The sequence below is a fragment of the Prosopis cineraria genome, unplaced genomic scaffold, assembly GCF_029017545.1.
Source record: "Prosopis cineraria cultivar Desert tree isolate PC_DT_omini unplaced genomic scaffold, ASM2901754v1 PC1027, whole genome shotgun sequence".
NCBI lineage: Eukaryota > Viridiplantae > Streptophyta > Magnoliopsida > Fabales > Fabaceae > Prosopis > Prosopis cineraria.
In genome coordinates, this window is record NW_026556352.1 from 1 (window position 1) to 18,678 (window position 18,678).

The 18,678-nt window shown below is 31.3% G+C and overlaps 2 protein-coding genes across 2 annotated transcripts; both read left to right on the forward strand.

The window, feature by feature from the left end:
* Window positions 1-901: 901 nt before the first annotated feature.
* LOC129299082 (uncharacterized) lies at window positions 902-2,201 on the forward strand (the record flags this gene model as incomplete). Its single annotated transcript, XM_054937522.1, has 2 exons — window positions 902-1,094; window positions 1,892-2,201. Coding segments are annotated over 2 exons (503 nt in total), but the record flags the coding sequence as incomplete, so codon positions are not given.
* Window positions 2,202-12,931: 10,730 nt separating this feature from the next.
* On the forward strand, window positions 12,932-16,489 carry LOC129299083 (benzyl alcohol O-benzoyltransferase-like). Its single transcript, XM_054937523.1, is given in 3 exon segments — window positions 12,932-13,389; window positions 15,660-16,230; window positions 16,232-16,489. Coding segments are annotated over 3 exon segments (1,275 nt in total). The 5' UTR covers window positions 12,932-12,943.
* Window positions 16,490-18,678: the final 2,189 nt, after the last annotated feature.

Below are 18,678 nucleotides of genomic sequence, written 5' to 3' on the forward strand. Positions count from 1 at the left end.
TTAATTTTTAAAAGAACGTTGATTAAATAGTAAATAATTATACTAGATGATTAAAGTATAAAAAATATATGGGAAAAAGTAGAAATTCTGATTGATAGACACGCACATATATGAGTTTGTTTGAAAATAAAAAGGATGAAAATATAAGATAAATAAAAAAGGAAAAGGATAAAAAATGAAAAAATAATAATAGTATTTTAAAAATACAAAGAAAGAAAGAATATTCAAGATGGAATATATCTTAAAAAAACCAAGAAAAGAAACAATAAAAAAAAGGGAAAAATTTTATGAAACCAATGGTGGGCTAGCATTGGTTTGATTCAAGGGTATTCAGATTAGAGCAAGGCTTGTCTTGGTTTCTGCAATGGCAGAAAGATTGAGACTTGAGAGAGAGAACAAGTGACAGCGATAGCATGCGAGGAGAGATTCTAAGGAAGCTATACGGATATTTTTTTTACTAGATTGAAATTTTTTAAGATCGGGTAAGTTGCTCAAGCTAAAATCCCTAGTTTTATGGCATTGTCGATAGAATCATGGCTTCCCATCCCCCCACTAGCCATGTGAATGATGAATTTTGGTGAAGGCCTGCAAGTGACGGCAAATTCTCTGTTAGGTTGGCTTACAATTTCCTTAATAATGGGGTATCTGTTGGCCTTTACCAAATCTGGAATAAATTATGGAAATGACCTTTATAGGAAAAAAATTATGTTTTTCATTTAGCAAGCCCTCCATGAAAGCAATCTTCTCAGAGCTCAGTGAGGGATTACGAGTGATGCTTCATGCCCCTTTGAATGTGATAAGGAGGACAGTTATTATATACATACTGAGAGATTTTAAGGAGTAAGAGAAATATGGGAGGAATTATATCTATTAATTTTCATAATAGATTTTTTAATTGCAGCTTGCAGGATTGGGTGGCCTGAAATGCCAAGCAGTGTTGTTGAAACCGGATCAAACCGGACGGTCCGATCGATTGAACCGCCACCCGTTGAACAAAACGGTCTGGTTCAACCAATTGAACCAATCTGGTACTTGACCCGGTTGAACCGGCCGATTTTGAGAGAATCGGCTTTGACCCAGAAACTAGACCCAGGGTCAATCCAATTCAAAGCCAAAAAAATTAAAAAAATTAGGTTAAGTTGTTTGGATTCATAATTTCTCTTCTCTAATCACTAATTCTCTCTTTTTTTCTTTTCTCTAATCTCTAATTTATCATTCATGGCCTAAATTCAATCTCTAACTTCTCCTCCTCCAACCTGCCTCCAGCTCTAAAGATCCAACTTTTAGCATCAAGATTGAAAGCTTGTAAGTTATGACATGATGGCATGCCTCCAGCTTCAACATTTTTCTTCGAGATCACAAGCTTGTACTAACATGCCTTTACCTCTAACTCCAACGGTCCAAGCATCTAGCTTTTAGGGTCGAGATCCTAAGCACCATTGACAAATTAATGTTTTATTGATATAATTTGCGCATATAAATTTTATTTTTTATTTAATTTTTATGTACCCCGGTTCGACCGCCGGTCTAACCGGTTAGATCATGAAAATCGCAATCCGTTGCTCTTTTCGGTTTGATATCCGGTCTGGATTTCAAAACACTGATGCCAAGCAATATTTAAGAGGACATCACTTTCAATCTTGGCCTTGGATCAAGGTCTTTGGAAACATCTCCCAGCTATTATGGACTACCCGATGTAGTAGCATATTTGAGAATATATCTCGTCTTGTAGAAGGCATTTAATGGAGGAAAGGGATTTACACCAGCTGAAGCTTAATTTTACAGACCAAAGGATGGGGCAAGAGATGCGATGGATTGCACCAATAAATGGAACTCACAGAATGGATGCACATGCCTCACTGAACCATTAGAACAATGTTGTGTGTGGTAGACTACTAAGGGATTCAAATGGAAATTGGGTCATTGGTTTCACTTATAATTTGGAAAATATTCCAATTACAATTGACAAAATTAAAGCAATCAAGCATGGTTTGGAAGCCTGTAAACATGCGCACCGGGGAAATGTTATTCTGTCACCGGATTCTATGGAAGCTCTGGAGCTAATATACAAAGGGACAACAATTAATCAGCCATTTTACTCATATATTGTGGATTTACAAAATTCTATTTGCGAACAGCAAGATCTGGAATTGAGGTATATTCCACAGGAAGCCAACATTTGTGCAGATTTTTTGGCCTAGCTTGCTCAGGAAGTACCTAACCACTTATTTCTTCTTCATGAAGTACCTGTTGATTGTACTAATTTATTTTCTCAGGACAAAGTCAGGGGAGATGCATTTCTCAGACGGGCCTAATATTTTGGCTTGCTTTTCTTTTATAGTTTTTAGCTAGTCTTCTCAATTAAAAAAAAAATCACTAGTTTTAGGTAGATTTAAAATTTAAGAGAGATTCTAGAGGCTATATGGAGTTGGAGGGTTGTTGAATAGTAACCCTATAATTGTATTCAGGTTATAAAAAATAACTTAAAGGAACTCCAGATTTTTTTTTTTTTGGCATAAAGGAACTTTGGATGACTCTGAGTAATTTCAAGATCTGTAGAGATTATTTTTAGACCTTTTTAGAACAATTTATAAATTAAAGATGAACTTAGGGAATAGATTATAACTAATTGAAATTTATTTTAGTTATTTTGAGATGAAAAATTTACTTATTGAATGCTTGGGACTTGTAAATGTGCTTACGAGCAATTTGAAGTTTAAAAAAGCAACCTTAATATGACTTAAGGTTGTTTTGAGGAATCATTGGGAAGCTCTAAGATTAAAAATATATGAAATAAAATGAGTACTTTGGGATAACTTGATAATAATAAATAATTAAATATAAATTTTATGTGACTCTAGTTCTCTAAATTATTATTTGTAAATGTGTTAGGAGTTTTCTAAGAAGTTCCTTAATTTTGCTTTGAAGTTTGAGTTAGCTGGAAGATACCTTACAAAGAAACCTCAAGTTCTTTGAATGAACTCGAATTCAAGTAACTTCTTTTAAATTATTATATATGTGTAATTTGGTAGGTAGCTATTTTTATAATACCTATAATGAATTGAACCTAATATGAGCATGCTTAGTATAATATATTTGTGAAAACTTGGTTTAGTGATGACAAAAGAAACTTGAAACGTTGAATAAACATGATGCTTAGTATAATCCTCTAAGAGTACCACTTGATTGGAATTATATGGAATTTAAGACCGGATAGATGATACTACTTGTGACATAAGTTGGTTGATGATTGATTAGGATGTGCTGACTCTTAATTGTGACATTGGATTTTTTTTTATAATGATTAAGGCATAACTAATCTGTCATATGTGCATATATTGGAAAAAAAATTATCATGAGGTGGCTACATGTTGTAGGTTAAATTGAGGAAATAATGTTGGATCGTGATCATGCTATTGTGCGCACTAGGTGGCTTTGATATGTACCTAAGCTACTTTGATTTCTTTGACCAAGGTTGAGGCTAGAGTTAGAAAAATTGAGCAACTTAGCTCTAAATGGTTGGCCCTTAAAATGCACGAGCCTAAAAGGGCTAAGCTTGAAAAGTTTGTTTTTCCTTTGATACCTCCAATTACAAAGCTCGGCCCTTATCATAGTAGGCTCAGGGTTGGCCCTACGGGCTTTAGGCCATTTTACTTATTTTCATTTTTTTTCTTTTCATAAATACACAAGATTAAGAAAAAAATATGATAAAAATTATAAAATAAATATCATTATCAAATCTATTCCCTATCTTAAAAAAAAAAATCAACCAAATGTTTCTTCCTCGAATGAGAATCAAACAATAATGCTTGTGTGTGACTTGTAAGACATGATTAAAAGGGATAACGATATTGAGATTGAGACGTGACTAAGCTCAAACAAATGGATGTTTTCATGGTTCAAGCTCTTTTTAGATCAAATGCTCAAATAAAAAATAAGCAATAAGAAGAAGAATGCTATGGGATTTCACCATGAGTGTTGACTGTGGGGCCAAATGCTATTGTTGATTGAGAGCATGAAATCAAGATCTAGAAGACTGGAATTGTTGTTGCCTTAGCTTTGGACTTTGGACTCTAGACTCTTAACTCTACTTTGGTTTGACTTAGATTAGGGTTAGCCGATTCGGATATAGCAAAGAGATTTAGAGTTATTTTTATACAATAAAAATAAAAAAATATGTGCAAGCTTAAATGTGTTGGCCCTCAACCTTGTAGGGCTAATTCGTTTAAAATGGAGCCCAAATCCTTTTAAGCCCAATTTGCACTTTCAGGGTTTTATATGCAAGCTCGGCCCTTCTATAAGCGGGCTTAAATGGGCCAGCCTATTAGGCTCAACTCATTTTTTCCGCTCTAGTCGAGACGAGCTGGGTACCATTTGAGCACCCTTTATTATCAAAGGAGGGAGGTTAAGACTTGATGTGGATCAAACCTTTAGCTAGGTACTATCCCTTATTGCCTAAAATCTCAACCTGAGATAAGGAGGGGAATAAAGGATAATAATGAATCTCCTAATATCTTGTTGTTTTAAATAAGTTTCTCTAATCATTTTTAAGTAGAATATAAATTATGGTATGATTGTTTATTAAATTGGTTAAGTGGATTTGAAATCATGGTCTTGCTTCTAACGAGTTTTTGTAATTGCTTTTGAATGGAATATACATCATGTCAAAATTGTATCCACTAGGTTGATTATGTGAATCCTCATATTATGGTTAAACATATAATAGCATGCTTGAACGACTCTAACATTGAATGAAGTGGTTAAACATATTATAGCATGCTTGCATGAATCTAACATTGAATGTAGCATGCCCTTCCTTTTCAAGTAGTATACCCTTCTTTTTCAAGCATGTTAGATTATATTGAATGCTGATTAAAAAAGTAATAATTTTTTACCTATATCATGAGTTAGGGTGTTTCAGAAGTTCAAGCTAGTTAGGTCTCAAAAATTTATTAAGACTAGAACACGTCTTTATACACAGAAAAATGCTTACAAATATTTATAAATTACTCACCAATAAAATTATCACATCAGTAACATAATTTGATACCAGGACCAGCCACGAACCTACATTGACTTCAAGGTGGCCAGATGCAACCCACTCAAATTTTTTAGAAACCATGAGTGTAGTATTAATGTATGAATCATTGCCCCCCCCCGATCATCTTTTAATTTTGCAACCATTGAATAAGCTCCATTGAGAGTTGAGAGAGATAAGAAAAAAAAAGCAGAGATAGAGAAGGCAACAATGTCTTTTGAAGATGTATTTGACGAGGGTGACAACAACCATGATATATCAAATTGGCCTAAATAGGAAGGACATGAAAGGGACATGGTAATCGAAGAAAGATAGACCATGTGATCTCATTAGTCGGTAGAATAGCAAAACGTAGGTAGTTAATGACAATCTTCAATTCATATGAACCATTTCAATGATGGTTTTATACTAGTTTACCATGATTGATCTAATTGGGTGGAGAAGGATAAGCATTTTTCTAAATTAAAGGAATCTACCATGTTTAGCTTTGTTTGCATAACAGACAACAGAGGTAATCATTTAGGGACAAAAAACCTACCTCTATGGCCGCAAAAAAAAAAAAAAGAGGGTGCTACTAAGAAATCTTATGAGTGTTTTCAAAATAAAGAGATTCATGATTGAAGAAGATACATCTTCTTCGTTCGTAGAGAGATTCAATTTGGCAAAGGCAGCAACAACGCTCAAAAGTGAGAATTGGAGAAGGCAAAGGGCAAACCATAAAAAAAATACTATATTATTTTTTTTCGATGAGGAAAATAATATATTATTTTAACATCCTTATAAATAATTTCTTTTGTTCTTTGCTTCAAAAAATTAAAAAATTATAATAAAATATGTTATAATGGATATATATATTAGCACAAAAAATCATTTATTTTGTATATTTTTATTCCATAAAATCATTCATTTTTTATGCATCTTGGTTTAAAATATTTTTAAAATTTATGATCCTCTTAATTGTTTTTATGCATTCAAATTATTTTTTCACGTTAAAACAAGATTTTGAATAAGTAGATTGAAAATTTTGTGATTTTTGAATAGGACAATGAAATTATTTTTAGAGAAAATTATCAGTAAGGGAAGCAACAAATCTTTACCGGACATATAGCATTTTTAAAAACAATAAATTAAGATAAATTTAAAAAAAATTCTATCAAACCTAATTATTAAATTTCATACAATTCTCCTTATAAAAAATCATATAATTATATACAATGTATTTTATTATTTTTATATAAGGTATATGCTCTTGCTGGTCCAGGGCTTGTGTCTGCCATTGAGCATGATATTTTTTTTGAATAAAAGGCCACAAGTAAACCATGCTATGTGATATGATGTGTCATATCAGTGTACAAGAAAGTTATACAACCAAGAGGTGAAGCATCAAAAATATGAATTCTAGGGCTTTCGACAGGAGTTTGGTGAGCCAATCAATTTGCACATTTATTTGCCTCTCTAAAAACGTGATCAAAAGTAACCATCCAATCATTCATAATAAGATCTCTGATTTTGTTGATAATTGCAGTAAGGGGATGATTTGTAGAGAATTTATTGTGTATAAACACGAGAGCTTCTGTAAAATTAGAATAGATGTTAACCTTATCAAAGTTTTCCACCCAACAAATGTTTGAGCACGATATTGTAGGTTATATAAACAATATACGCCCTTCCTTGGTTTTGATTTCCAGCATGATTTGTTTATTTACTATTGCCATAACTATCAAATTCAATTTGAGATGTGGTTAGAGAAAATTTAGAAAATTTGATTAGAGTGGCTTTGTATTTTAAAATTTACATTTTTATATTTGATCCTTATCAATAATTACTACTTTTAAGATTATTTATAATAAATATTATTTATAATAAATACTCTTCTAGTTTTATTCATAAAGTACTTTTAACATGTTTAACTAAAATTTAAAAATTTATTAGCTTTAGCTAAAAATTTAATAACTTTTTAACTTTACCTGTATTAAATATATATATTTTAATAATATATTTTTTTCCTTCAAACTTCAGTAGAGATCAAGTGAAAAATTTTATGATAAAAATTAATAAAATAACTTATAAATAAAATAAAAAAATTCTTCCTATCCTATAAACTGGACCGGAAAGAGTATTATTTTTTATTCTTACCAATATTTTTTCCACATTTATTAGTTGAGCTGAGCGAGAATGTGTAGCTGTCTTTCGTTAGGCGTTTCTTTGCGTGCGTAAATTAATTAATAAAGCGTCACGATTGCCTTCTCGTCACTGTCATTATTTGATATGTGACTGACACAGATACTACTTATTTACTACCACTTATTTTTTTACTCCTAATCTGCATTTTAATCACTTCTCCTGATCTTAATACTACCTTCGTCTTGGTCTTAATTTATAAGACACTTGAGAGATTCCACGTACTAAATTATAAAATAATTAGATAAAAATAAAATCTTATTAATAATGCTTTTTAATATTATAATTCTCATAATCTTATTATATTTTTTTCATAAATGAAATATTAAATGAATGGTACTTATAAAAATTTATTTTTTTAAAAAAATAAGATTATAAAATATATTTAACAAAATTTATTAAAATGTGTGAAATTTTTTAAAGTGTCTTATAAATTAAAACTCATAATAATTTCACTAGATAAGAGTGAGTATCTCGTTAATGAATGAGTATTCTATACTCCCTCATAATTAAAATATAGGGATTAATAATTAATGTATAATTCTTAAAAAATGTCCATTGAAATCTTAATTTTTTATAAAATTTACATCTTTCAATTTTACCTTAATTAAATATTATATATAAGTGTTTTGATAATAATAATTAAAATTTTAATACATCAATTTTTAAAAGAGTAATAAATAAAGTAGCAATATAGTTAAAAAAATTATCAAAGCTATTCAATATTCTATATTTTGAATTAGGTAAAATTTTTGAAAGACGTCTTATATTATGATCGAGGAAATAAGTATTTTTATAAACACTTTTTGAGCATAAATACCCAGCCTAGATCGGGTAAATTCCTTGAACCCAACTTCAATATCATATGGTAAAAACATCACACAACACACTCATGCCAAATAACAATTTTAACATGCTAGCTCATTGACAAGACTTAAAATTTTATAGTTGGGTTATAATCATTCAATATAACTATATGGTAAAAACATCATCAATTGTCCTACACTAATGATTTATTTGAAATTCACTGGAAAGCATTTATGTTGGACCCTAATTTTAATGGCAATAAAATAAGAGAAATTTGTATTTTACAAAATTAATAATTATGAATTAATGGCCAGTAAAGGAATTGGCTATCTTTGCTTTAAAATTCTAGCTTTTGGTCTTATTCCCAAATAGGCACTCTTACCCAGTAAGTGTTTTATTCTCAAATAGCCAAGAAACACCTAAACACCTCTCGTATTCATTCTTAAAGTATTTTTCTCTAAAAATTAAGTATTCAACTTAATTTTAATTCTTTAAAAATATCTTGTATTGCTTGAAAGGTGTCTTAAGTAAACTTAAAATCAACATCCAAAATCTAAAAGTCTTTGTCAATTTTCTATAAAATAGTCCTTATTCTAAAATAAGCATCTTTATTCGGAAACAGCTCATTCCTATGTATGTTTCTTGTTCCTAAATATTCTCTCGTTAACCTTCAGAAATAGTTTATTTAGGAATATTATGCTTATTCAAGAATAATGGTTCTTTTCTTCAAGCTATTTTCAATGCGTAACTGCATAATATCTTATTCAAGAATAGTTTATTTGGGAATAACTTTACTTATTCCAAAATAATGAACTTTAGATTAATGTATATGTAAATCTTTTTTGATATTAGCTTGTTATTTCGAAATAACCTACTCAATATTCTCGTTGAAGCTGTTCTTCACTGTTTTGAAATAAGCTCACTTATTTCAAAAATCAACAAGATGAACAATACTATGTTTTTCGCATTTGTAGCAGAGAATATCAAAACTCCCTCCATTCCTTTTTTTTTTTACTTTCTAAGAGCTGGGTCAGTTATTTAATTATCTTATAATTATTCTAAACACAAATATGGGTTGGATTAAACACTTGTTGATCTTATTCCAAAAATCTTTAGTCCCAAGAATCTTCTTTCTTTCAAATAGTCTCTCTCCTACCTTATCAGAATATTAATACAAATAGACATTATTTTCCTTACTTGTTATGAGAGAGAAAGTTTCATTGTAAAGCATTATTACATTGCCTCATTTTGGAGAAAGTTTATAGGAGAAAAGATGATGACTCTAACTACTATATTCATATGTTTTAATGGATTATTTATGAACTCTAATTATTAATTGAAGCATTTATGAAGACGGTGAGCAAGAACGACACGAATGAACTACACGAGTTATTTTTTATTGTTTACCAACTTTATAAGTTCTTATTCATTACTAGTGAGTTTTATGAATTATATATCAACTTTTAAAGAGAGTATTTGATAGAAGTAATTCATTCTTAAACCTACTCTTTTCATCTCTATTTTTCATTCTCAAGACAGAGAATTTTAATATTGTTACCTTTGTAAGGGGGAGTGATTTAGACTATAGTGATTTTAGGATTGTATTGAGGCTACCAAAAGCCCGAATTTATCTTAGTGAAGTTAGTGGAGAAAATCTCAAATGATACTTGAGGATTAGACGTAGGTTCAAGTGATTGGAGGTGAATCAGGATAAATATCTAAGCAAACTTATCTTCCTTACTCTTTATTGTGATTGGTGATATTATTCTAAAGTCATCTTCTTAATTTTATTATTATTAGCCAAAATTTTATATAGCCTAATTCATCCCCTTTTGGGCAGACTTTTAATTTAATCACATCAAAATATAGCCATGATTGCCAAAAAATTCTCATCATAACCAAATATGAGTTTAATCAAAATATGGGGTTACTTGCTCATTTAGATCAATCATGCCTTATGGTTGGCAAATACACACAACCTATCGAATAAAAAAAAGCGCTAACTACACTAATGGTGTCCATACATACTACCTACATCTAGGGTGCTTTTCCGGCTAAATCATTTCCTATAAAAATTGTACCCACGAGTAATGAGGTACAGAGGTTTTAATGATCAAAATTAATATGTAATGATACATGCAATGCAATTAACCAAGAGACTGTTAAGTAGGGCATGCAAAATGTTTCCAAACACATGTTATCCAAATTATTGAACAATGAGATTGCATGACTATACTTTCTATCATTTCATAAATTGTGCGCTGAACCAACACACTAGGCCAAGATAAGTTGGTTTAGGCTATTAGCTATTCATTAGATCTAATGAGGGGTTATCACAAGGTAGATAATCTTCAAACAAAATTTCAACAAACACATTTCAAAACTAGACAATTCATGCATGTTGCAAGTACATTTGAATAAGAAAACACATCTGATTAATCTTCATATCCCTGAACACATGGTTTCATACCAACATAACATATACATACATATCATCTCATTTGTCAATTAATTTTCCAAACACAAAAATATACTTTTCAAATACAATTTAATTTGCCAAATACAATTCAATCACACACAAACTATCACACACTAAATTATGCCTTTCATTATGGTCAAGTTGAGTAAGTATTTGTATAAACGCTTTTTAAAGCACGGAAACATAGCCTAGATTTGGTAGATTCGTTAAACCCAACACACCTAACTTTGTTTTATTGTGCGTTCGCATAAATCATGACTTGGAAACAAGGATCGAATTTCATGAAAATAATAATTGGCAAAAAAAAACTCATGAACAAATTAACAAATGACCGATTTATTCTATATATTTTAATCTTCTTCCTTCTCCTTTCATACTGTTCTAAAACTATAGCCGTTGAGAATGTTGAAGTCAACTTCAAACAACAGAAAAATAAGATAATAGCCGTTTCGTACTTCGGTAGGTGTGAGGCTTGATTTGTTTTTGTGGTACTCTGTTTCTACGCTGTACTTACCACATGGAATATGGTTATTAATCTCAACTTCCCTTTTTCTCTTGTTTGATTTTAAAAAAGAATAAAAAAATACGATTTTTAATTGTGAAATTTTATCTATTTCCCCAGATAAAAAATTAAATTAAAATAGTACAAGTATCCTGATTTTTGCGTGCAATGATTTTATTATTATTATTTTTTTGCCTGAGTTGCTACTAAAAAGGGAGCATTTGCCTTCTTGAAGTTATTCCATCTAATCTTTATTATAAGGTAGTTGCAATATTTTGACTAGAATCATAGAAAATTTACAATTTACTAACTCCAGCTCAAAATTAAGAGAGTTTTCAATGTGGCTCTTATTAAAATTGTTCTGTGAAAGGGCCAACAGCCAAGTGTGAAGGAGAGGAAAGGTATTCAAATCAGAAAACAGTGGCAAAGCAAAGAGTCATAATGTCACATTCACGGGACCACAAAATCGAGCACATTCTTCTAATTCTTTGAGTTTTCATTGGGAGAATGGTACCTTGAGCTTCTAGATCCCCAAAAAAAAAAAGGCATATAAGGTCCTATACATTTTTAATTTACTCTACAGGTCCAAAAACCTTACATACAAATATATTTTCTGATGAAAGGACTTATTTGGCCTTCCTTTGAAAAAATAATATCATATGCAGGAGGATATTTTGTTAATGGAAGGATATTATCATGTTATATATAAATATTTTGTTGTTCATATACTAAAAAAAATATTTATACATTATTGTTTAACTAAATCATATAGATTATGTATGATGAACGAATATTATGTTACTAATGTTTAAACTGTGTCATGTGATATTCAGACGTTTAGTCATTCACATTATACCTAAAAAACTTATATACTATTATTTAATTAGATTACATGGACTACATATTATGAATGGACATTGTTTTATATTTTTATTAATATATGGATCTTGAGATGTTATATAGGAATGCTTTATTATTCATACCCTTAAGAAATTTGTAAATTATTGTTACATACACATACTCTGTTATTTATAGGTCTTGAAAATTTCTTTAACCTCATAGCTCCAAGCGTCATTCTCCCCTTTTCATTGATCACATTCACATCATTATCTTGATTGGGTCCCACCTTTCTTATAGTTTTTTTCATTTAGTCCTTTTATTTAAAAATATAAGATATTTTTATATTGAATCTTACTCTTGATAAAGAAATTATTTGTCTTTAAACTAACCTTATCTTTTTATATTTATCCCTATCTAATAAGGTGTTTCATATTAAAAAATATAAAGTGATATATTCGATAGAGATACTTTTAAAAAAATAATGATTAAATTTTAAAAAATATTTTATATCTTTTAATGGAGGGAGTACATATTTTATCAACATCTCCGTTTCCAAGCCCATCTTTTATCTACATTCCACACCCTCTGTCCCGTTCCCACACACTTATCTTTCTCGTGCATACAAGGTTACCAAGCCAAACACTGCTTCTGGGGGAAAACTAAAAGTCTTACAATAATTGGTTTAGCTTTCAATGCCCTAGTTGCACGTGAATTTAATGCAGAGAGGGTATGAGGTTAAAACATCACATAAGGATATGATCACATTCGATACTCACTATAAATTAAAACATCATGAAAAAATATGTTTTCATTCGGTGTTCATTATTGTGATGAGCTTATTAAAATCAGGAGCAATTTTAGCCTTTCATTTTAATTCAAATTAACCTTTATCGTCCATTTAAATTAATTTTTAAATATTTTTAATATTATATTTAGTAAAATAAAAAATTTAAAATTTTAATAAATATACTTATTATATTATATTTATTATATTTCACTTGCGATCAGCACCAAATGCAAACTGCAAAGTTTCTATATATATGCGTGTGTCCTTCCATGTTTGATGCGAGAGGTTCACAAAAGAGCACAAACAGATATGGAAGTGAGGAAGTTTGGGGGTCAATTTTGCACGAGGCACAGTGAGGCACAACTGGTGGTGCCTGCAAAACCAACCCCGCATGAAACCAAGAAGCTATCAGACATAGACGACCAAGAGGGCCTTCGATTTCAGCTTCCTCTTGTGATGTTCTTCCATGGAAGGGAATCAAAATCGAAGGACGACCCTGCTTTGGTGATCAAAGAGGCAATAAGCGAAGCACTGGTGTATTACTATCCACTTGCAGGTAGACTTGGAGAAGTAGCGAACAGAAAGCTGGTGGTGGAGTGCAATGGAGAGGGTGTGTTGTTCGTGGAAGCTGAAGCTGTTATATCGCTCATGGAGCTTGGGGATGAAATTATGCCACCATGTCTTATCTCAATCACTTTCTTCTTCCCTTGCCTGCCTCTCAACACATTCTTGGATGCCCTCTCTTGTTCTTTCAGGTAAATCCTTCATAGCTGTTCATTATTCGCAAGTGTCTCTGTTATCTAATGCTCATAATCTCAACCTTACTTGTCAGAGAAATTTTATCTAATAATTCTCGTGAATGAAGGGTTGAATTTTAGACACCAGCAACAATAATCTGTGTGTGTCTCCGCGTGGGGACTAAAGAATTAGGGACTCATTTTGGTAGCCAGACACGGTCCTGAATGTCCAAACGGCCGGGCCTGGGACGGATCGAGACCGATACCTAAGGCAGCCAATTCTTTTTTTTTTTTTTTTTTGCCCAAAGAATTTTAATGTACCGTACACAGAATTTTGGTGGCTTCAGCTTTTGATTTTTTTAATATTTTTTTGAGAAGAAATCATTTTAAATAATTTTATAGCCCCAGGAAGGTGATTAATGATCAGATAACAAAGTAAATATAATGATATAATAATTTCAAAAAGAATTCAGAAAAGTATAATGGAAGCATTTTTTTACCATATTCTTAGATAACAAAGCATTTTTACCAAAATAACTACGGATTTTAACATATTCTTGTTACCAAACTATGGATTTGCATCCTACCATATTCTTGTTATCTGAATTGGCCTTGCCGCCTTGGGTTATACTATAAAACTATATAAAATGAGTTAGTATTTTTAAATTCATTGATTATTTTTGGGGGAGATATAATTTTTACCCTTGATTTTTTTCTCAATTATTGATGAGGATGATAATATTGAAATTGATGCGAGGACGCATATGTACAAAAAGATAAAATTTAAAATGAATATATATAAAAAATAATATATTATTAAAATAAATAAGTTATTCATTATCAACATTTAAATATTTTGAAAATAAGATTATAATGTTTATTAATAATAAACATTAAATGAATATTATATTTATTTTAATGTTATAATTAACAATCTTGTACTATTAAACTAATTGAATAATAAAATGTGTAAATGGGATTAATATGAAAAAATATATTGAGAAACGATATAGTGCCTGTTTGGATTGAGAGATTAGTTGATTTTAGAGGCAAAAAAATTGATTAATCCATAATTTACCCAAACACCAACCTTTTTCCAAAATCAATTTTTCTTCAAAAAATTAATTTTTTTTCCAAAATTTCAAGTTTCAGCTTCTCAGCTTTTGCATTTACAAAGTTATATGAAAATATTACATAAAAAGTTCAAGAAAAAAATTACAAAAAAATCACGAAATTTAATAAAATTAAAACAAAATTTTTGTTTCTTCTTTTTTTCTCAGTAAAATTTAGATCTTTAAAAAAATTATTAGCATAAATATTTAAATAAATTGCGTTATAATATAATCAATTATAATTAAAATTTATTATTCAATCAATTATTTTTATAATTTATTATATTCAATTAAAATTGAAATGGAAACATAAAAAGAATCCAAATTCCGTTGACATGCAAGTTTATATTTGGCAGGTAACTCGTCTTGCATGCGGAGGATTTGTGTTGGGCGTGTGGATGAATCATACAATCTGCGACACACTTGGCCTCGTTCAGTTCCTCAAAATGGCCTCTGGATTCGCAACTCACTCTCCTATCTCTAAAATCCCGGTTTGGCACAGAGACCTCTTGTCTGCACGACACCCACCTCGCGTCACTTGCCTTCATCATGAATATGGCTGCACAAAACACAGGACGGCACTGGACTTTATCCTAACTCGAAGTCCGGTCTCTTTCATGAAAAAGACTGGGTTAGGCAACCCGTAGTCCAGTCTTGTCCAGTAATAACCCGACAATTAACAGGACCGGACTTGGTCCATAGGACTAGGAGACTGGTCCTGTCAGTCCAGTACTCACTTAGCTTTTTTTCCCTCTTTTTATTCTATGAGAAGTAATAATCCATTCCAACATAATAAACTTAATTAAGATAGTAAAAACACTTATAATAATAAACCATAATAATTTTTAACAATAAGAAAAAAAATATTTTTGTTATAGTCTAAATTATTTAAATTTATAAACTTTAACAAAAACAGTACTCAACAAAATTCAACAACACTATATTACAATAACAATTTAGAAACAAACTTAATAAATCTTTATGCAATCATCTCCTTAGCATCAATTACACTTTAAACATTTGTCAAAAATAAATTAATTATAATTATAATAAAAAAATTAATAGGACTGGACTGGACCAAGTGGTCCGGATGCCTGATCTCTTATCCAGTCCAACCCGAAAAAATAGTCTGGTCTTTTTAGTCCTTTTGATCCTGAAGGACCAATGACTATACAGACCGAACAAGACTGAGACCATCTCGGGTTGGACTGGATCAGACAGGACTGGAAGATTTTTGCACAGCCCTAATCACGAATACCACGAACCCACTTCTTCGCAGCCTGACCCACAAAACTTGGATTCCCTTCCCGATAACCAAACAGTCCATGAATCTTTCTTCTTTGGCCCCAATCACATTCTCTCGCTTCGAAATCGTCTCCCTCGTCACCTTCGGAATTGCTCCACCTTCGAGTTGCTGACTGCGTGTTTGTGGAAATGCCGCACTGAAGCACTTGACCTGAAACCCAGCGAGATTGTGTCTATTTCACCTTTTATCACAGCTCGAGGAAAACAAAGCCTAGACTTGCCTGATGGGTATTATGGGAATGCCTTTGCCTTCCCGACGGCGATATCAGATGCTGGATTGATCTGCAACAACCCAATGGGTTACGCGTTGGAGTTGATCAGAGAGGCTAAAGCACAGATGAACAAAGAGTACATGAGCTCCGTGGCTGATCTTATGGTGCTCAAGGGGCGTCCTACGTATAGAAGGAATGGGAATTATCTTGTGGCTGATTCGACTCGTGTGGGGTTTTTACGAGGTGGACTTTGGGTGGGGAAAAGCAGTATATGGTGGACCTGCTGGAGCTATACCATATGTTAGCTTCTATGCTGCGTTCAAGAATACGAGAGGACAGGATGGCATTGTGGTGCCCATACTGCTGCCAAGGAAAGCCATGAACAGGTTCCTTTCTCTGGTGGAGAAGATCACGAGTGAGAACGCTATGGATGATCAGTCTCATGAATATGCTGATGGTATGGCGAAGGAAGTTAAATCAAAGCTTTGATTCTTCTGCCACCTGCATCATTCATTGTCAGGAGAGATTTCAAATGGATCAAGGACATGTCGGTTCCTACCAGTAAATAGTCTGGCCTAAATTCTGAAGTCAGTAAGAAAGACATTAAATTTCCTTGAGGTGGGTTTACTCAGTCCCAACTAAAAATAGTCCTAATTATATACAGGGAAAAAACTATTATTATACTTCATGTCACGTGTCAGTTGGCAGAGCTTTTGTGTCTATGTCAGCCCCAGCCCAATTGATGGTCAGTCAATTGGGGCTTTTTAAAAATTTAATGGGCCTTTTCAAAACTAGTCCAAGAAAAGCAATGCACAATTTTTTGGGCCGAGTTAACTGGGAGACGATTGACCCAAGTCTGGTTATCAAAGTTAGGTTTATCGCTAATAAAAATTGATCTAATTAATAAAAATTTAACTTGTAATTTATTAAAAAAAATCTCATAATTTAAAAGTTGTGGATCAAATTCTGCTGTAAGAATCTTGTTGATAAATAATTTATAAGTATTTTTATAAATGCTCTCTGAAAGTAAAAATATGTCTTGATCCTAGTGAGTCATTAAGGGATTTGGCTTTACTCAGCTGAGCAAACATGCCTCTGCAGCTCTACTGAATTTTGAGAAAAATCTGGACCATCCATATAAATGTAGATGGTTCAGATTTAAAGTTTTAATTTTTATTTTTTATATTTATTAAAATTGAAAATTTGATAAATATGATCAACAATTTGAATATAAATAATCCAAATTTAATTTTAAAATTTTTATAAACTAACTATCTAAATATACTCTGGACAGTGTAGGTTTAATATCAAAAATTTCATAGTTTTTATAAATTTTTAATTTCAAGTTCAAACTATCCATATTAAACCTAAACTATCCAATCTAGTGATTAAATTTATTAATTTTTTTATATAAATTTCAATCATTCATATTAAACATGAACTGTCCAAATTTACTATTAGATTTATTGAAAAATTTTATAAATATGGACTATTCATATTAAACTTAAAATGTTCAGACTGTTGATCAGATTTATTAAAATTTTTTATAATTTTTTTATTTTAAAAAAATATAAAATATAAAATAAACATTAAAACATTAAATATGGACCATCCACATTTATATGGACGGTCCAGATTTTTCTCAAAATTCAGCAGAATTGCAGGGGGGCATTTGCTCAGCAGAGCAAAGCCAAGCCCGTCTTTAAAAACTAACATAAGTTTTTGTATACCAAATTAGGCTTGTCACTTTGCAAACCAATATCCAAAGAGTGTCCAAATTGCAATGTATCTCGGAAAGAAAATTTGGTGCAAAAACATTATTACGCGCGCACACAGAAATTAAAGTTTAAATTCAACTTGAAATGGAATCTAGATCCAACTACTCTTGACCCATTGACGGATTCAATGAATGCTACATAGCTTTCTTGTAAATATGTTTATCTTCATTTGTAAAAAAATGTTAAAATCAATGTTAGCGCCACATTTTCAGATAAATTCATCCCCCACCCCCCTAAAAAAAAAACAAATGAAATGTTCAAGATATGTCCCTGGTCTCACCTTCATTTCCCCTCGCCGCCAATGCTGTTACGTATTTTGAATTTTCTTTCCAGAAGTTGCTTCTTCTTTGTTTGAGTGCTAAGCTGCTTAGTTATTGTTATTTACAAGTCTAATCTGTTCGGTGCAAAATATGCTATATCCATATTTCTCATCAATGTTAAGACCAACATATGGATGAAAATGAAAGCTTTCAACTACATTTGCGCCTTGCTGTGGGCAGTTCAAAATTTCTGTGCTACAAGCCTACAACATTGGGCCCAACAAGTTTTAAAAAGTATATCAATATTTCCTACCTACTGCTTTTGTTATTGAGGTGGACCCCTATTTATTGCGTCTTACATGGATTCTGCATGATAAGTTTCTGTATTTTTTTTAAATTTTCAAATATAATCTATAATGTGATTTGAATGTTACTCAAATTTTAAAGATAGAATGAGCCTTCTGCGTGCATGCGCAAAGAAAATACTAAACACAGTAAAATGTTGATAGAATTGTGTGGGTGAAGAGGAGAGACTTAATTATTGATAGAAAATTGAATGAGCCAATGCGATTTCTTTCATGGGGCAATAAACACAAGCCATTGTGATTGCTTGATGGGGCAGTCCACATAATGTGGTGTT